Source organism: Cricetulus griseus (assembly GCF_003668045.3).
Source record: "Cricetulus griseus strain 17A/GY chromosome 1 unlocalized genomic scaffold, alternate assembly CriGri-PICRH-1.0 chr1_1, whole genome shotgun sequence".
Taxonomy (NCBI): Eukaryota; Metazoa; Chordata; class Mammalia; order Rodentia; family Cricetidae; genus Cricetulus; species Cricetulus griseus.
The window spans coordinates 133,435,489-133,455,683 of NW_023276807.1; the positions used below are offsets into that span (position 1 = coordinate 133,435,489).

Consider the following 20,195-nt stretch of genomic DNA (forward strand, 5'->3'; position numbering starts at 1 on the left):
GCTGACAGTATGCTGTACAAACTGAACAAGTAGGACACAAAGGGAAAAGACTGTCAAACTTTGTCAAGATAAGATGGGACAGTCTTTCAAAATTCTTGCTTCATAATAGAGTCTGCCAGATATTCTAAGCCTGCAAGCCAAGGATGGATGCCCCAATGTTGCAGAGGAGCCTTGGGTGACTTTCCAGGCAGCCAGATGCCTGTCATTCCTATAGTTCTGGAAGTGGCTTGCACTGCATTTCCTGTTTATTCAGGTAATAGTATATCCTTCTAGAGTCTTTCATGGAATTGAAGACTAGATAGTTATAGTTTTTCCTTAGTTATGATAGAAGGTAAATTAGCTACAAAACTTTAGACTCACCAAGATAAGATAAATAATAGAGTATTTTCTCTGAATTTGCCAAAACAAATGAACTGGATATTGTAAATGTAATCCTTACTTGATAATTGTTCCTGTTGTATAGTTTTACTGTGTTAAAGTTAAAATCCTTCTTTTCATTTAGACAAAAGGGGGAGGCAGCCTAGTCTGATGAGCTCTAGGTTCAGCAAGAAACTGTGCCTCAAAAATCAAAGGGGAGAGAAATGGAGGCAGGCTAAGCCCTGGCCTACATGGATATGCATATAATAATTACCTGGATGTATACATACATATATTTGCATACAAGACACATGCTGCTCCCCGACCCCCTGAGAATAGTGTCAAAATGCTCCTAAGCCCAAGAAGACCTGATGAAGAACATGTTAGACATAAAGTTCAGACAAGGGGTCAACACTGATGTTCAACAACAGTGTGTTCAACATTAGGGAATCAATAATGCATGCTAAATAAGCCTAAACTCATAAAACAAGGTTGTCTATTGATCTCAACACAAATTGACCACAAGCCTGCAGGAACCTAATCTTGAACTTCCTCCAGCTGCAGTGCTTCCGGATTCACCATTTCTGAGTTGGCAGCCACTTCATAGAACATCTCTATCTCGGAGGATTAGATCTATCAGGTCACAGGGAAGCATGGATATACACCAGTACACATGTAGGGGAAAGAAATTCTTTGATAAGATGAGGGATGGTGAATCCTAGGCTCTCGTCCAGGTGTTGCTGTGTCATCTGATTTAGTGAAGCCTTCTTCACACCTGATGGAAGACAGATGGCTAGGAGAGTTGTGAAGGGAAAGCAGAAAGATCTGCACTACAGGGTCCCTCTAGCTGTTTTCCAGCTGTGAATTGCCTCTCAGGTATCTTGTTCTAGTCCATCGGCACTGGGCACTCACTCACTCGATCCCTCATCCACCAGGCATGGCAGTTTTGTGGTCTCCCAGGCTTCCTGCTTCCTGCACTCACATCATTCAATGTTGCCCCCTCTCCTGAGGCCCTTGACTTCTGAAAGTGACAGATGCACCCTCTGGACACTCCCTGGCTCTCTTCCTTGCTTCACTTTCCTTCATTTAATTGGCTTACCTTGAACTTGTGAGTTTTGTGGTTGACACCCCTCCCTCAGCTGGAAGTTAAATGACATGTAGGGGTCTGAAGTGTAGCTTGCCCAGCCCCTTAGCACACAACCTGACTGCTGTGAGGTGAGCTCCAATACAGAAAGCAGGGCTTCCAACAATCCCACCACATAGTAACTTAGCTATAATTAGTGCCATTCTCACTACTCGGTGTAATTTTTATTGCTGGTTTTCAAGAAAGGTTTTTATTATACTCCTCATCAAAAAATAAAAAATCTACAGTTTTTTTTATTAAGTGTCTGAAATGAACTCAGTGAGTTCATAACACGTGAAGACCCATAAAGAGCTCAATTAAAAACTTTGTTGTTATCTCAGCAACGGAGGAGAGGCTACCTTAAATGCCCTCCCCTGATTATGAGATTGATGACTGACTTATATGTCTTCATCCAGCAGGCTGGTGGAAGTAGAAGCAGACACCCATAACTAATTACCAAACTGAACTGGAACACAGATGCAGAGAAGGACCAGTGAAGAGCACAAAGGTCCAGACCAGGCTGGTGAAACCCACAGAAACAACTGACCTGAACATCCGGGAACTCTTGCTCCCCAGTCTGATAGCTAGAATACCAGCATGGGACTGATCCAGACCCCAGGAACATGGGTTTCTGTGAGGAAACCTCAGAAATCTATGGGACCTCCTGTAGAAGCCCAATATTTATCCCTAGCATAGGTGTGGACTTTGGGAGCCCATTCCATATAGAGGAATACTCCCTGAGCCAAAACACACGGGGGGGGGGGGGCTACGCCCTATCCCAAAGGATACGAAAGACTCTGATGACACCCTATGGAAGGCCTCACCATCCAGGGGGAGCAGAAAAGAGATATGTGACAGATAAGGTTTTAGTTGGGGAGACGGAAGGGGAGGACAGGTGGGAGAAGGGAACTGGGATTGTCATGTAAAACAATCCTGTTTCTAATTCAAATAAAAAAGTTGGAAAATAAAAAAATAAACAACAACAACAAAAACTTTGTTGTTTCCAGGCTGTAGAAGCATTTATTAATCATTTAGTCCTCAAAGCTGACCCTCAGCAAACTACTCACTCAGGAAATGCATTTAACCACAGCACAGAGCCTTGAACATGGGGCTCTGGGGATCCTAGAACCTGACCGCTTCATTTCACAGTTGAGTAAACGCAAATCCCCAGAGCATTGCCAGTGCTGTTACTATGAAGCATGGGCATCTGCTTTGTGAGTGACAGGTGTGGTGGGGCAGTGAAGGGTGGAAGGCTGGCCTGCAAGACATCCCTGTCAGTACCTGGCCGCAGGCACTTCCCGTGCTTTACAAAGATAAGAGAGGTCAGTTCAGGACAGGAATGATTTGAGAATTTGCTTTATAGATTAGCTATATTGAATTCTTAGAGTAGGAATATACGAGTTTACAAGTGACAAGTTTGCTGGGTATGATGTTAATCCCAGCACCCAGGAGACAGAGGCAGGTGGATCTCTGGGGGTTTAAGGCCAGCCTACTTTACAAAGTGAGGTCGAGGTCAGTCAGGGGTACCGTAGTGGGGACCCTATCTCAATAAATAAACTAATAAATAGAGGTGAGAAGTAAAAAAGGAGATCATAAAGGCTGATTCCAGAGGTGTCGAAGTTGTAGATGTATCTCAAGCTTGACCTGAAGGTAGGCAGATGGACAGATGGAATGAAGACACTCCTTGTGCATTTTCACAAGAAAAGCACAAAGTGAATGCTACCATGGACAGGCCCACTTGAAATGTAAGAGTTCCTCAGACACTCAATAGCCTTCTGCATTGTTCATTGCACTGGGTGCTCTCATCTGGAGCTGGCTGAGCTGTGGTTTTCCAACGCACGCATGATGTGTTTGCAATGGAATGAACAGCTGTGGCCCCTGTAGATTCATGTAGGTGCTATGCCTAATCTTACCACAACCACATTTTACCTCAACTCTGTGTATGCTATGTGTTTGCATACACGAGTGTATTCCTGGAGAGATGGCCGGGGGTGGGGGTGGCTTAAGACATCCTGTAGTTCCAGAAACTCTGGAACTCTCCAAGGGTGAGCATGACAGGCCAACCCTGTTGATCACAGAGCAAAAGGAGATAGATGGTTCTAGATCATGCTGCAAGGCACCAGGACCCATGGGTCCCCCAGATTCTAAGAGAAGTGATCACAGAGTTGGTCTAACAACAAAGGCCAGGATGACAATAAGGACAGAAGGGAGCAACAAACAAGCAAAAACTGGTAAAGACTCACAGAGAGAGAGGGCCAGGAGAAGCTCCAGCAGGGAATCTATGGTGGGAAAGGGTGAGACAGAAAAGAGGGGGGGGGGGCTGTCGAGAAAGCTCAGCAAGTAAAGATGCTGGATCCACAGGACAGAAGGAGAGAACGAACTCTGGCAACCATCCTCTGACTGTCACCCACACCAACTGCACCCCCTTTCCGACAACACACACACACACACACACACACACACACACACACACACACACACACACACACACAAGAAGGAGAGGGAGAGGGAGAGGGGGAGGGGGAAGGGGACGGGGAGGGGGAGGGAGAGGGAGGGAGAGGAAGGGGGAGAGAGAGAGAGAGGGGGGGGGCAATTTGTTTTTAAAGAAAGGAAGGTGAACTCTTTCTTAGATTACATAGCCTGCAGGTTATAAGCACTGTGTCCCAGGGCTATGCCAGGATGCTGACATTTGTAGAGCTCTCATATAATAGCCTCTACTGTGTAATGTTGGTTGCAACTTGCTAATACCACTTTGGGGACAGGGGAATTCTGCCTGCTGAGTGGGCCTGGGGTGGATCTAACTCCTGGAGATCTTCTCTAACCCATCTCCCCACTTCCCCGAACTGCTACTATAGCAGTCAGTAGCTCCCCTCCTCAGAGACCCTGTGTCCTCTTTGTTTGATCAACAGGATCCATCACGGGCAAAGGACTTGCCCAAGGACTCATGGTCATGGACTATACAGATGAGTGAGTAGCAGTGTCTCTCTAGTCTCAACACAATCCTCTTGTTAACATTTATAGCCACCCCACATGTCAGTAGAGGTCAGAGTTCCCCAGTACTTTGTTAAGTGCAGTATTTTAACCAGGATTTGATAGCTGCTCATTTTTCTTCCAACAAGAATTATCTAGAGAAAAATCTGAAGAAAAACAAACAAAAACTGAAGTGACATAAATCCTGTGAAATGCAAGGAAAGTGGAGATGGGCAAGATAAGCCTCCTCAGGGGAGAATGAGACAGGCACCTTATTTGAGAAAATGACAACCCAAACTGGCAACACAGGGTCACATGCCAGGGGAGGTGGTTATAGGGAGACTCTGGGCATCAGAAGTGTCGAATTTTGGGAAAAAACTAAAACAAAACAGATAGGAACCAAGGACTCCTCTAGGAAGGGTTCATCAACTTTATGAGAGGGGGATGGGTGGGTGAAGGTTTAAAACCAGGATGATGGCTTGGCTCTCCCAGGTGAACCTCCATGTACCAAAAGTGACAATGGGGCCAGAGTCACAGACTTGATTCTGAATCTAGATCTTTTTTGTAGTATGTTACTTCTGGGAACAGATGATGGGGAGCGGGGGCGGGGGGGGGCATATATATATATATATATATATATATATAATATATATATATATATATATGTTTCTTTTATTGGTTGATAAATAAAACACTGATTGGCCAGTAGCCAGACAGGACGTATAGCCAGGGCTACCAGAGAAGGAGAACGCTGGGGACAGGACTTGGTGAGTGAGCCCAGAGAGACGCCATTGGTTACCAGGAAGAGAGGACTCTGGGCATTCTCCGGTAAGATAAGGCCATGTGGAAATACATAGGTTAATAGTTATGGGTTAATAATTAAGAGAGTGCTAGCTAATAAGAAGCCTAAGCCATCAGCCAAACAGCTTTATAATTAATATAAGCCTCTGTGTGTTTATTTGGGATTAAACAGCTGCAAGATCAGGCGGGACAGAAACTCTGTCTCTAAACAGACAGTGCTTAGAGCTCTGAACATCACAGCAGCCCCTTCTCTTCTTCTATTTCCTCCCTTTCTCCCCTGCCTCTCTCTTTGCAGGGTCTTGCTGTACTGCCGAGGCCAACCTGCGAGTCCAAATCCTCCTGTTCAGCCTCGGAACCACTGGGTTACAGGAGTATACCACTAAGTCCAGCTCACTCATCTCAGTTTTCCCATCCCAAAAGAGCCTTCTTACCCCAAAAGGAGATGACAGAAAATATACTTAAGTGATAAAATGAGGTCACAAATATGCACGTATGCCTTCAGAATCTCTGCACTTATCAACAGGGCAGTGTGCCCAGTGTTGGCCAAGCCACCTTTGCACAGCCACTTGCATCCTCCTGTAAGTGGGCAAAGTGATTGCTTCCTTTAGTGCTTCATCTATGGACAGTTCCAAAGCACTGACCATGCTCAGATAGACAGACACCTCTCCCAAGCTGGCCACACACATATACGCACACAAAGTGCTGGCCAAATATGTGTGTACATATGAGCCTCATATAAGGAGGTTCATTATGAAGTTCAGAGGACTAGGATGGCATTTATGTATAGCACACTACCCAAACATATCAGCTAAACACCTCAGCCTCCCATGTCAGTTTCTTGTCAAGGTTGACAGTATATTAAGATACAAAAAACAAACAAAACAATGAGGGTAAAATGTTTCACAGGTGTTCCATTATTTATCACAGCCCATCTCCTCATTGGATATCTTGTTTTAATGCTGTTAATGGCAGAGGGCCAGAGCTGGCCACAATCCCTCTCCTTTGGCAGTTCTTGTCACTCTGACAATCAATGTCAATGTCGGGGAAGAGTGCCGAGCAAGGAGCCCATATTCTCCTGTGCAGCCAGGCAATCTTAGTATCATTCATAGTATTGATATTTATGTAGAACTTTGATTTTATTGTTAGGCTAAAATAGGGCTCAGTGGTAGAGCATTTACCGGGCATGACAAAAGGCACCAGTTCAATATTCAGCACCATGCCACAAAATAACAATTTCAACAACAGTCCCACCCCTCCTCCTAATTTACAGCCAAGGTGTTAAAGACCAAATCTTCGCCATAAGGCCTCAGGAGGCTGAGCTTGGACTGCCCTTGAACCACAGGTCCCTTAAGATGAATGTTTGGGTTTTGACGCTGGGTGCCTCCTTCCTCACAACTAGGAACTCTGGATTGATAACTGTTGTAACAAGTGTGCTCCAATGTAAGGGACAGGGGAGAATAATCTATTCTATGTAAAGTGAACAATCTCTCTCACACACATAGACACATACACTAAGTGCAACCAGTCAAAAATTACCCCCATTCCCTACTCTATAAAACACGCCAGCAAACAGCCAGTTCTATTGACGCACAGGGAACTTTTTATACACCATCACTGACTCCTGTCTGCATGCAAGCTCAGAAATTCTTGTGCAACTGGTCTATAAGCAGGTGCTTTCTACATTTGCACTAAATCCAGTGTGTGCCACATATCTCCTTCTCTGAATTCATGACACACTCCAAGACACACGGTAAAAGTCCAACTGCTGAGATCATTAGTTCCAGGCTTAGACACCTTAGAGATGGCAGAGACAAGCCCCAAGGACTAGATTAAGTCCCACAATACCTCCAGAAACTTTATCCATAAAACAGCCTAAACAGTTAACCTGCACAAATGGCAAGACTGTTGTGAACTGTCACATTGGGCTATTTTCTAGGAGGAATTTGGGAGGCAATATTATTTTATGTTGTTTCTAGACTATGAGAAATCTCCAGGCTAAGATCAATACCACTCTATCATATAGATGAGAAAAATGAAGTTCAGAGAGGTTAAGAGACTTGTTAAATGTCACACAGAGTTCCACCAGCCCATCAGACTGGGGTTAGACCTCAGATATTCCAACTCCTACTTTACATTCCTTCCTCTTAGACAGTGCAGTGTACTAGGCACAAGCATTCCAGCTGTATTTTACCCCTCTTTTGTTAAAAAAAAATACCAGCCACACACACATGAACAATTATATTTTACCCCTCCCCTTGTCTTAGTTAGGGTTTTTTAATGGCTGTGAAGAGACACCATGACCACAGCAACTCTTATAAAGAAAACATTTAATTGAAGTGACTTACTTACAGTTTTAGAGGTTCAGTCCATTATCATCATGGCAGGGAGCATGGCAGTGTGCAGACAGACATGGTGTTGGAGTAGCTGAGAGTCCTACATCTTGTAGGCATCAGGAAGCCGACTGAGACACTGGGTGGTATCCCAAGCAGAGAAAACCTCAAAGCCCACCCCCACAGTGACACACTTCCTCCAAAAAGGTGGTTGGTACGCACTCCACCAAAGTCATACCTCTAAGAGTGCCACTCCCTATGAGATTATGGGGGCCAATTACTTTCAAACTATCACACCCCTTTTGGCTACAGAATATGACCATGTAGTCCTGGTTTGCCCAAGATTCTATATGTAGACCAGGTAGCCTCAAACTTGTGACAATCCTCCTCCTGTCTCTGCCTCCCGAGTGCTGGGATTATAGGCATGCACCATAACATTTGGTTTCTTAACTGTTGTAGGTCCATTAAGTGAACTTGGGCTTATGGTATGGAACATCCACCACTGTAACCCCCTAGGGAACCAAAGGAGTGAACCAAACACACTCTTTAAGGGATAGCCTGCACCTGCACCAAGAGATAGGACAGCTCGCTGGATCAAAGCTGCGGCTCAACAACCAGACTGCCTGCATCCCTGCAGCAGAAACAGAGAGTGCATCTCTTGGGTTCGTGGGAAACAAAAGCCAGTGAGGACTGTGGTGGTGTCAACAGCAGAGGGTAAGTGAAGCAAGGTTTAGTTAGGACCTGGTTGGGAATATGCTGGTTCAATGGCCGAATGTGTTTTTAATGAAGGAGACTTTCATCTAAGGGGCTCTCAAAGCCAACCAATGTAATCAGTGTGTTTGTTTAGTGAACTGATCTCTCCTTAATTCCAGCTGCATGGTAAGTAATTGTCTATTGTAACTTTTGGCCTGAGGTGGCCACTGTACCTAACAGAGACATCTTAAGAGACAAAGGTTTGTTTTGGCCTATGGTTTCAGAGATTTTGGTCCATCAAGCATATTGGTTGTGGGAACATGTGTCGGAGGCTCCTCACATCATGGCAAACAGGAAGAAGAAGGAACAGTGTGGGAACTATGGACTGGGTTGCAACTGTCAAAGGTCCTTTCCAAGTGACCTACTTTGACCAGCTAGACTTCACCTCCCAAAGGCTCCACGGCCAACCAACACTGATGGTAGTTATGTTTTCAGCTCATCCCATGCTCTCCACAAGTAGAGAAAGCATGGGACTGGAAGGACATTTCAGATTGAAGCTGTAACCCTGTCACTATGGAATGACACCACTATGGTCTCCCCCATATTACCAAACTTTTCTCCTGAGTCTGATGGGTCATATACCAACATGCACGCACTTGCCATTTAATAGATAACCCCATGACCAGCTGTTGCAGACAACAGCTGAGAGCCCACACTCTGGGTGTCAGTATAGAGACGGGGAATACAGAAGCCTGGCTGCTGATCTGATCCGATTTCCTTACAAGTACCCAAGCCAGAGGCAGAGGAAGAACTGAGATGCTATTGTTCACAGTTGAGCTGGAGGGCCTCAGACTCATGCACTTTTAGATAGGCATGAGGGACTGGAAAGGGAGGAAGAAATGGCTTAGGTAGAAATGGCCTGGCAGCAGACTCATTCTCACTGTTGTATACAAGAAACATCTTTTCATTAACTGCAAGTAAACAAGAAATGTCTTCATTCCTACTAAAATACTGTTACCCAGCAACCAGCCCAAGAGAACAAGGCTGGAGATGTGTTCATCCTTTTGGGGGGAAGCCATGGAAAGATGCCTGAATTCCAGGGACCCCCCTGAAGAAGTCAGTACTGCTGAATGAGTGAACTACAGCTGCATCTGCCTGAGGCCGCATAGTTCAGAGTGTCCATAACCCAGAGTTCTCGCTCAGATTCCTACGGGACCAGGTTTGAGCACCTGCTGGCCCACTCTGTCAGCACAGCCACCACTACACTGTTGCTGGCTGTGGCTTCACCTGATTCCTCCAGAGACCCTTCAGGGAAGAGGGCGAGCCTGTCTTTCTTTAATTACCCTCTTCAGGCATCTGCCACCAGGCCCAGCCATCAATAGTTGATAAAGATGTCTCTTGCCCCAATGGCGTGTTTCACAATTTAGCGACCCGTGGCAGCCAATTCCTGGATTGCTCACTTGGATAAGGGTAGTAACCAGAAGTTAACAGGGGAAAGAAGCCGGGCTTTTGCCAGGACTTCAGTATTGCGCCTGGCCATGTTGGCAAATAAAGTCAGGGAAACAGCTTTAGAATTACAAAATCTGTCCACTGGGCTAAGAGGAAAATGAGCTCTAGCCAATGGCACTGCATGTCAGCACTGCTATGTGCCGAAGGAAATGGAGGAGGAGATGGTCCAGACCATGCTGGGCTTGGCTGGGCAGTCCAGCTTCATGCCTTGCTATTCTGTGGCCAGCTAAGCCCGAGCAGACACTGGGCTCTTCCTTCCTGGGGCTAAGACAAGGAATAGATCTTACTGTTTCCTCCATGATTGCCCACCTTGAAGCCATGTCCCAGCAGGTACATCTCACTTGGCAAGTATGGAGTACATTTGTTAGTGGCTCTGGGGCCTGGATTCTTGACTGAGTCATGTAGATATGCAACGCCCTTCACAAAGGGCATTCTTTCTGAATGCTGGTGCCTGGGGATTGTTTTTTCTCTCTCAGAGTTGGCACAATAAAGCTTCCCAGAATATTCTTCCTGTGGCCCTGCCGCTCTCACATCAAATGTCCATTTCTCTACCTCTTGAATCGGAATTTTATTTTGACTAACAAATATGATGGCACCATTTCCAAGGAAAGCCTTCTCTCACTGGTAGCCTTAGATTCCTGTTTCTTCCTACCCGGTGACCTCTACTGTTAAATGTCCAAGCAACATGGAGCGGCCCTGGAGGATGTGTCCTGTGAAGGGACGCACTTGAAGTACATCTTCCAGGTCCTGCTGCCTGCTAGGGGATCAGGTAGGAAGTGCACTGCTGTGTTGCTAAATTTTGCACAAATTCCCGAAACTCACAGTCAGGAGCAAAAATAATATTGTTTCCAGCTACCAAGTTTTGTAACAGTTTATTATGCAATGCAGAGGATGAGATCCCAAAGTCGCCCAGGTAATAAACAGCAGATCTTGATCTTGAACCTAAGGCAGTCCAGGTCCAGAGCCCACGTCTTAGCCATTACACTGAATACTAACTTCGTTTGGCTTTCTGGAATTAAGCATTTGACAAATGTTTTCACCTAGTTAATGAATCATCCATGCAAATCAAATCCAAGCATCTCTCATAGTGCAGAATTTCTGGAGAAAACTAGATCTAAACCACAGGAATATTTTTCAATGGCATGGACTTAACACACAGCTATAAAATCCCACAGAAATGCTCAGCAATGATAATGAATTTGTTACAGACCAGAAACAAATCTGAATGAGAGCCAACACTCCCTGTGATTTCCTGTTTATCTATTAGGGTTAATCTAGTCAGTTGCTGGCTAATATAATTACTTCATGGAAATATATGCTAATAGGAACCAAGGGAAGACTCAGATAAATAAATCTCAAGAGAAATATTAGAACCCGGTGCTCATATCCCATTTGTTTGAGAGTTCCTCTGTCAAGTGTACCTAGCCCTGACTGGCATTGCTCAGTTCTTTCTTTCTCCGTGTGGGGCAGGGTGTAGCAAGGGTAGCACACAAGCAAAGCTTTCAGCAGATTCAGTGCCTGGATAATAAAACGCCTGAGTAACCAATCACTAACTGCAAACAGCCATAGCCCTGGAAGGTACTGCAGGGAAAAAACCATGCTGGAGAAGACGCACCAAAACCATGGCTTATTCTGTCCAAATTTCAAACTTGACAGTGTCACCTGTGTGGTCTTCTCCATAGGCCTGCCACATCCATGTGGCTCCTGGGCTCAGGAGTGTGATCCTTTGCACCAGGACAATCATACCAAACTTTGCCAAGGACGATATGCTACAAAGCAATGGGCCACAGTAGTCTGGAAGGGAGTGAGAAGTTCATCCTTAGGCAATGACCGTCCAGTGTCACAACTCATGTCCACCTCTAGCAACTCGGTTACCTCAACCCCACCTAGCCAGACAGCCAAAGTGACCTTAAACCTGGGGAAACAGTAATTTGGAACATGTGGCCCAGACACTTGCTTGGGCTTGGGAGTCATATGTTCAAGTCTCATTTCCACTAGCTACCAGGTGAGCATACTGATGAAATGGATTATTAAACCTGTTCAAAGCATCTCTTTCTATCTACAATGCCAGGAACCCTTGCATTCACAGGACAAGTTCATGAGCAGGTCATAGGACCTGTGAAAGGACAGCCAGAACTGACCCTTCCTTCTGTAGACTCAGACAGACATGACCAATCCGTCTCTAAATGCTGTAGCTTAGGGCTGCTATATTTCATACGCAATCCTATGACGTCTCAGAACCAGGAGGGACTTCTACTAGGAGGCATGATCATTTTACAGATGAGGAATTTGAAACCCAGAGGATCTGTGCTTGGGACAACATCATCTCGCTTATTCATTTCCTTTACTGTGAGTTCAAAGAGTAATGTCCTCAAAGCCTTTTCGTGCAAATGTCACAAAAAGTAATTTGTCACAATAAAGATAGTGGCACTGGGCATCCAGAGGCCCAGGAGACCCATGTTCAATGGTGTTTCTGACACTAATTGTGGAACCCCAGAATTTTTTTTTTTTTTTTTAATCTTTAAAACCACTTCCAATTCTATACAATTCAATGATTCCAAGGGAAACATAGCCCTTTTCTTTGAGGGTGTAGTCCTCAATACTTTCCACCAGGTGGCACAAAATCTCCTTTACAGAAACCTGAACAGTCACAACAAAGGAGAGGAAGGAACTGGTGTATTATTTATTTTTAAGCATGAACTTTTCTTCAATTTGATTTTCTTTTATCGTTAATCATGCATTTGGTCAGCAACACATGTGTGTCACAGCAGAAGGACTAAACAGGGGATGAGCACAGGGAAGCTGCAAATAATGGGGTCTCGGTTGTGGCTTCCTACCTGGCCACTTACAGTGAGGAGTGGTCATGTTGTGATTATCTGTGAAAGGCCTGGATGTGCAGGGGTATTGAAAATGTTTTCTTTTCTGATAAAAGTCAGTGAAGAGAAAAAGAAATAATTGGAGAGAAGCATTGAAGACTATCATAGCAGGCAAGTTTTGTAAAACCTTTAGGGACTAAATGCAAGTGGCTTTGTGGACTATACCCTGAGCCAAGAGGGGACAGTAGAAGAAAACCTACCAAATCAGAATGGGATGTTTACTTAAGAGCTTTCAATTACTCCATAAGAAATGCCCTACTTGCTGATCATTTAACAAGGGACTTTTAAGACTGGCCATGGCTCTCTCTGGCATGCCTACAACTATGGGTGAATCTTTAATATAGGAAGGGAAGGAGGGAGGGAGGGAGGCAGGGAGGTGAAGGGAAAGGAGAAATCTAATACTAGAAAGTAACAGATCATATGCAATAAAACTGAGGCAAATAAAGAACGGCAAAGCCTCGGGTGACCGGGCATGTGGGTGTGTGGGGAATCTGCTGTATTACTGATTGGACTGAATATTACTGTAGGCTTTCTGAAAGCAATTTTACAGGAAGTGACAGAAGCTATAAGACTGATAGCCTTTGACCTGGCAATATCAGTTTCAGCAACCTCTAGCAAAGCAGTAATTGAAAGAGAAAACCGTCGCCCATTTTTAGGAAGCCGTAGTTAGGCTCTGTAGTGTTTGAACTGCACCAATGGTGCCACTGCCTAAACGGGGGTGGCGGGGGTCAGTGCTACTAATTAAAGAGCAATAATGGCTAACAATAATGAAATTAAGGAGGACGAACCAGAGAACTGCCGAAAGGGATATGTGCGATAACTTCCGAAGCGCTCCTTATTTGCACATAGAATCATTAGATGCCAGGGTACTGGTGAGCGATTGACTGCCTAATGGCTCTACGATTATGAAGATGTTAATATTAGGGAAAACAGGGTGAAGGGCATATGGGGACTCAAGCTTGAGAACTTTTCAGTGAGTCCATAATTATTTCAAAATAAGCATAGGCTTAAGAATTACATGCAAGCTCACATACAGATGACCACCAATTACAAAACATATTTAATGTCAGAACATTAAGAAGGCTCAAAGACATTTTCAGAGTTATAAATATACTCTGCCCCTTTGGGGACTGCACATGTGTGGCCATGTGTGCTTGTAGGTATGCTGTCATTTCTGTTTACAGGGTTCACCAGACAACTGGTCTGGCAACTACTCTTATCTTCCTAGCATGTAACTTTATATGATATATATATACATATATATATATATATGTATATGTATACATATATATATATATATGAAGACATTTTATTAAAAAATTAAGTTTATTTGCATGAGAGAGTATATGCTTCTTGCTTAGTGTATCCATGGAGTGCAAAAGAGGGCATTGGGTCCCTGACAGCTAAGTTATAGGTGGTTGTTAGCTGTTGGAAACCAAACCCAGGCTCTCTTAACCACCTCTCCAGCCTAGGGAGACATTTTCATAGAGATCTTTTGGATCTCTCCTCATAGACTATATATTTAGAATTCTATAGAACATGGAATTAAATATTTTTTGTAGTGTTGTCTGTGTGTGTGTGTGTGTGTGTGTGTGTGTGTGTGTGTGTGTGTGTGTATGTGTGTACAAGAACACATATGTAGGCCAGAGGACAACCTTGAGTTGCACTGATTGTACAACAAAGTGCAAGAAAATCGTTACAGGCTATAAGAAACTGGAAGGCCAATGTACACTGTGATTACTATAAAGGTACTGAAGCCGGAAGTCCCTTTCCCCTCATAGTGAGTTTCTGCATCATGGGTGCCTTCTGGACCGAGAGTGGGACAGGAGTAACTTGAAGCAGGTTTAAGTCTGAAGCTGTCCTTTCAGGTTGCTAATTTCGTCCTCTTCAGGATGTGCCCCATCACCCCTAATAATCTTCAATGAACCATAGGTGCTCCTCGACTCGGTGCTTATGCACTGATAACCATGTGACCTGAGCATGCATCCCAGCCACTTAACCCACAGAACCCCACACAATCTACTGACACATTTTGGTTGTTTCCTCTTTTCCATCATTGTGTTGACTGAGGGCTGCCACTCCTGTCACTGCACAACATGGGGAGAGTTCACACAGTGGTGATTACAGAAATACCACAAACCTAAACCGGAACAGGGATTTTCTTAAAATGTCACAGAGACTAAGAAATAGAGACAATGAAAGGATAATGACTTATATTTGGCTCGGGGGATGGTGGTGGCGTTATTCAAAGCCATTACTCTGATGTGAGAATACAAGCTAGTTGCTAAAAGAATCTTTCTTACAAACCTTGGCTTCTGGGTCACTGTTGACACTACAAGAATCATCATCATCAGCATGAGGGGCGTTTCTAGAAAGAAAACATAAAAATTGATCTTAGAGTTCTGCTGCGAAGACTGACGCAGAAACCACCCCTCTTGGCAAACCCTCCCACGTCCTACCTGAGTTTCAAGGACGCATAGCGTAGTGTTGCTCCTTCAAACTCTTTTAAACTGGGGTCTGGGTTAACTGTGGCTGCGTGCAAATCCTAGAGGGAAAAAGATCCTGTTAAGGGAGGATGGAAGGGTCCATCACCCTGCCTCAAATACCAAAGAAGAGAGCGAGCCCCCAGCAAGAGGCAGAGAGTGGGTGTGAGCTTAGGCAGAAAATGGCATGCAAGGACTGCTGTATGCTGATGTGGCTCACAAGCTCCAGCTCTTACAAGACAACAGGGGATCTGGGCACACCAGCTTGAAGTCATTCACAATGGGAGACATCAAAAAAAAAAAAAAAAGACAATATGAGTGTGAGCGGCACACCCCTGGCAAGAAGCCCCATCGATCCGTCCCTGCAGAATGCATGATATTCACAAAGAAGAAAAATAAAGAGCCACAGCCATGCAGAAAGGAACAAAAAAATATTAAATGTTCTAAAATCTGACAATATACTTGCCTTCCAAATGTCACTATTAATCTTTCCCCCATTCAGAACAGCAAAATCACTCCATGGCTGTTTCTAGACATATAATTATTCACAAAGGAAAAAAAAAGCATATTGATTTAAAGAAAAAAAGAAAAGAAACACAAGGAGGAAAAAAAATAAGACACTGTTGTTAGCATTGATATTCACAGGACGGGTCAGGGGACAAATTAAATCTAACAGTAACTTGTTATCGCTCTCTAAGCTAGATTATTACCTGACCGGGGCAGGCCTCAATTACCTACCAAAGTAAATGGCTCAATATTATCAGAACGCAGTGCAGTTATTTCCTAAATGTGCTCTCAAAAGCAAACCATATGCTTTCCCACATTCAGCCCCAGTCTACACAATTCCATAGAGACACCCACCCACCACCAGACACACAGTTTCTAGAGATAGAAGTGGAATCAGGGATGTCGCTATGCTGGCTTGGAAGCTGGGGGATGCCCGTATCTAAGTGTGAAAGTCTGGAGTCAAGTTATTGTTACCTACAGAGGGAAAGGGCAGTGATTAGAAGCTTAGTCAGGAGCGGAGGCAGACATCACCATCCTGGTGGGAGTTAGTCCATATAGTGAAAGAACCCCACCCAGTTTCCTCTGAACTACCGGTTCATAAAAAGCTCTACTTCGATGTCACACCAGTCTGTCTGGAGTTCACACCTGGCAGGGAAATGACTTTCTAAGTGGCTACAGACCACAGCACAGAACCCTGCGCACTGGGAAAGCACTCCCAACAGACCTCTGCACAGAAGCAACTCCTTCCAGCACCACAGACAACAAGGGAACTCTTTTTTCCTACTGTGCCAAGGAAAAACTCAAATACTCTTCATGGATTTATGGAGCTAAATGAAACCACTAAAACTCAAGGATGGCTTTGTGTTTTCTCTCCTCAGATGAAACTTCCACAATGGAAAGTTTTGCCAAGTAACTTCTCCACTGAGGTTTGTAGAAAATGAGCAGTGAATGGTGGCTCAGAACTTACATTCAGGTCACTAAGGCAGCTTTTCACTAAGAGCCAATCAGCTTCAGCCCAAATTCCCCTCCCCTCCCCCCTCCCCATGGAATGGTGGGCAGGGTAGAAGTACCGCCGATTGCTTCCACTGTCAACACAATCAGCTTTCTTTTGGGTGATAGGGGTCTCTGAACTGCCATATTCAAAATACAAAAGGATTCAGGTCACCACACTAATTTTGAAAACTAATCTCTTCTAATGAATACAAGGACAGGAATGCTGCCCATCCTAGCTCTTGCCTTATTTGATGTCCCTCAAGGTGTGTTCAGCCTCCACTGAGGAGTGTAACTTGGGAGAACTGTGGCTGTTAGATCAGAAGGGCTGGGAACCTGAGATGGGTACAGGGTTTGCTGTATGTGTGTGTGTTTTCCTGGGAAAGGCTGCTAAGCTTTGCCTCTATTTTTAATATATATTTCAAACTGTATTTTGTTCATGTGTGTGTGTGTGTATACCTGAGTATATGTATGTGCACCAAATGCACGCAGGGGCCTGCAGAGATCAGAAGGGGGCATTGGGTCCCCAAAAACTGGAGTTACAGGTGATTGTGAGCTGTCACATGGGTGCTGAGAACCAACCCTGGATGCCTTGCAAACACCTAGGTTCTCTCTCCAGCCCCACTGTTCCTATTCTCAGAGGGACCAGTAGTAGCCAGCTTAGTCACTGTTCTGCAGCAACAGAAAAACGCTTGCTGCAAGAGCAAGCAGCACATGCAAAAGAAAACATCAAACTGTAAGTTTCTTTTCCAAGCAAGCCCCCATGGCTCCACTTTAGGACCCTGACTGCAGGGTGAGGGGCGTCCGTTCCTCCTTTAGGTTGAACTTTGAAAAGGGGCATCAGATGAGGAGCTGAAGAAAGTCAAGCTAAGTATGTTTGTGTGGAGAAACTTTAAAGGGAAAGAAAGAAGAGGAGGGAATGAGAAGAGAATGGGAGAAGGTGCAGAAAGGGAGGGAGCAAGAAAGGAAGAAGAGAAAGGGAAAAGAAGAAAAAAGGGAGAGAGGGAGGGAGGGAGGAAAGAGGGGTTGGTGTCTGAAAAACAGACACTTGAAATCAGGAATTATCCAAGAAGGAAGGGCTCTGTGTTGGCACAGGAGAGGACGGAAGAATATTCTAAATGGACCATTCAGAAAAACTTCAGAATTTAATTAAAACAGGCCTCTGTGTGGGTGTCGAATTTTATGCCTTTTTAATGTATCTGCTCTCTGGACACAGGAGTCTCTCTGTAAAGGGGATGTTGACTGTGGTTCTAGGCCTCTATGAAGCCAGCTCTTGTGCTGTGGAGTCAGCTGGCAGCCTCCTGGCAGTTGCCTACGTCTACACAAACAAAAGCCCAGGCAGTGGTTTTGCAGAAGGTAACAACAGTGAGTGCTTATTGCAAAACTCAAGGAAGGAACAAGGGCAACCGTATTATGACCTGGCCAAAGGTATTTGTTTTAAACCTCATTTTAAAGTAATTCACTGATATCAAAGATGAACATTTTTCTTTCTGGTAAAAGAAACCATAACTTCTCTATTTTTCCTTTTTTTAAACAAAGAGCACACTTTTTCTTAAATTTTAAGAACAACACAGTACAGTCATTTAGTTATTTTTAATTAAAACAGAAGCTATTTTCTACATTTAGCTAACTATTTAATAAACTGATTTATGTATTTTTACAGTGCTGGGGCTCAAGCCCACAACCTTGAGCATGTCAGCCAAACACTCTCCCCCTGAACTACGCCCCAGCTCTAGTAAATAATGTTAGCTAATAAAAATTTAAAAATAAAAAAGGCTACCAGAGGTTCTTTGGCAACAGAAAGTCTATAGTCACTTTGGTCTGTAGCATGTACAATGGGAAAGATGGGGGTGGTGGCGGCAAAGAGGAGGCATTAAAAAAGGAAACATGAGACCATATGCTTCAGGTGGGAAGTGACATACAAGATAGGGTGAGAAGGAATGGATAGAGGACTTCTTCCATAAGCAACCTGCCTGGGGATCTTCTATGCAGAGTGGCTGAAGTCTGGCATGGCCATGAGATGTCCTGGGCCAGAGCTGTAGCTGGAATCACTGCCTCCTAGTCCCTATCCTGGCTCAGGGTGCAGCATCCATTGCTCCAAATATGATGGTCACGGTCACTTATGGGAAAGCTGCAGGGCCCTGGCTCCCATGGTGTACACCAAGTGACTGACCCAGAGCTGGGAACACAATGCCTGTTCTTCTAGACCTACCGCAGCAGGCCTATGCAAGGGTGGGCCCACTAGGGAGAGCCAAGCACATATCCTGGATGACTGAGTGCTTTTATCCTAATTTCCCTTGGGGTGGGGGTTCTTGGAAAACAATTCCGGATACCAAAGAGAAATGGACCAATGACCTTCAGTTGGAAAAGGCCCTCTTCAACAAAGCCAGCAGGGTGTTCCTGAGGACAGATTCTCAGGGGCTGGAAAGTCCTGATGAGGAAGCTGTCATTACCTTGTGCTAAAACTGGCATGTGTCCTCTCAAAACCCTGTGTGGGAAACGATCCCAAGTGCAGCATAGTTGGGATGGGATGGGGACTAATGGAGATGGTGAGGTCATCAGCTTAACTCTGGCGGGTGGGGTAGTGCTAACTACCAACGTGCTTAAGCCTGACAGTCCATCCTCCTGTTCTCTTGCCTCTTCTTTGCTCAGAGGATGAGGCAGCAAGAAGGCTCTCATCAGACGCAGCTTCTCAAGCCTGGACCCCCAGCCTACAAGGCAACCCATATCTGCTTATTACAAATGACTGGAGTGCTTCACATCTGGAGCACAAACCAAACTAAAGCCACAGGAGTCTGTCCTCAGCTCATAGTCTGGGAGATGCTGCCCTTGCGTCTATAAGGCCCATCTCCAAGGTTCTTGCCTGCCCTCGAATGCCATACTCCCTTGACTGGGCTGTGTAATTTGGTGAAATGACAGAACGGTCTTTCAGGGACATATGGAAATACACAGGTTTTGGGCTTGGACATCGTGCTCTTCTTGGGGTGACAACTGCTTAGGCAGCCAATGGCCACAAGCACATTAGCAAGTAGAGAGACTTCCTAAAGAGACAAGGTCTTCTCTGAGGGTCTCACTTTCCACACTTCTTGAGAAACCCTGGCAATCTCTACAGAAAGAGTCTAAGCAAGTATTGGCCACAGGCCAAGAGCAATTCATAAAATGTATCTTGTATGTTCCTCCCTCCCCCCTTACGCCCCCCTCCCCCCGCTGCTGCCCTCTCTTTTTAAAATTCCACAGCCACACAATTTCAGAGGGAAGGGAGGAACAGCGCTTTGGGCCAAGTTTCAGTAGCAAATACTTCTAGGCCAGTTGATAAACTTTCAAAAATACTCGCTGGCACGTGCGCTGGAAACATTATCGATGTGCTTAACACTTCCTGGGTGAACTTTGGAAAGTGACATGTAAAATGTTCAAACTGTAAAGAAGCCTGCAGTCCTAAAGTTTTTGTGCCGTCAACAGATTTGGCGCTTATTTATCTGATTTTTCTTTTCAAGCCAGCTCACGAGCAAGCTCAACGAAAGCATGCTTTTCTGATACAACACATTATAAGCTACTT

General features: G+C 44.8%; 1 protein-coding gene across 12 annotated transcripts in view; it reads right to left on the bottom strand.

Moving 5' to 3' along the window:
* The window catches only part of Apbb2 (amyloid beta precursor protein binding family B member 2), a 318,116-nt gene that overhangs the window by 79,424 nt on the left and 218,497 nt on the right, over positions 1 to 20,195 (bottom strand). For 9 of the 12 annotated variants that reach the window (XM_027390798.2, XM_027390796.2, XM_027390795.2 and 6 more), the window contains 3 exons: positions 15,609 to 15,671; positions 15,119 to 15,204; positions 14,967 to 15,027 (listed from right to left, as the gene is read on the bottom strand). In XM_027390798.2, coding sequence (XP_027246599.1) covers positions 14,967 to 15,027; positions 15,119 to 15,204; positions 15,609 to 15,671 — 210 coding nt within the window. The remainder of the gene's footprint in view (positions 1 to 14,966; positions 15,028 to 15,118; positions 15,205 to 15,608; positions 15,672 to 20,195) is intronic. The other 3 variants (XM_027390801.2, XM_027390800.2, XM_027390799.2) reach the window with 1 other exon arrangement.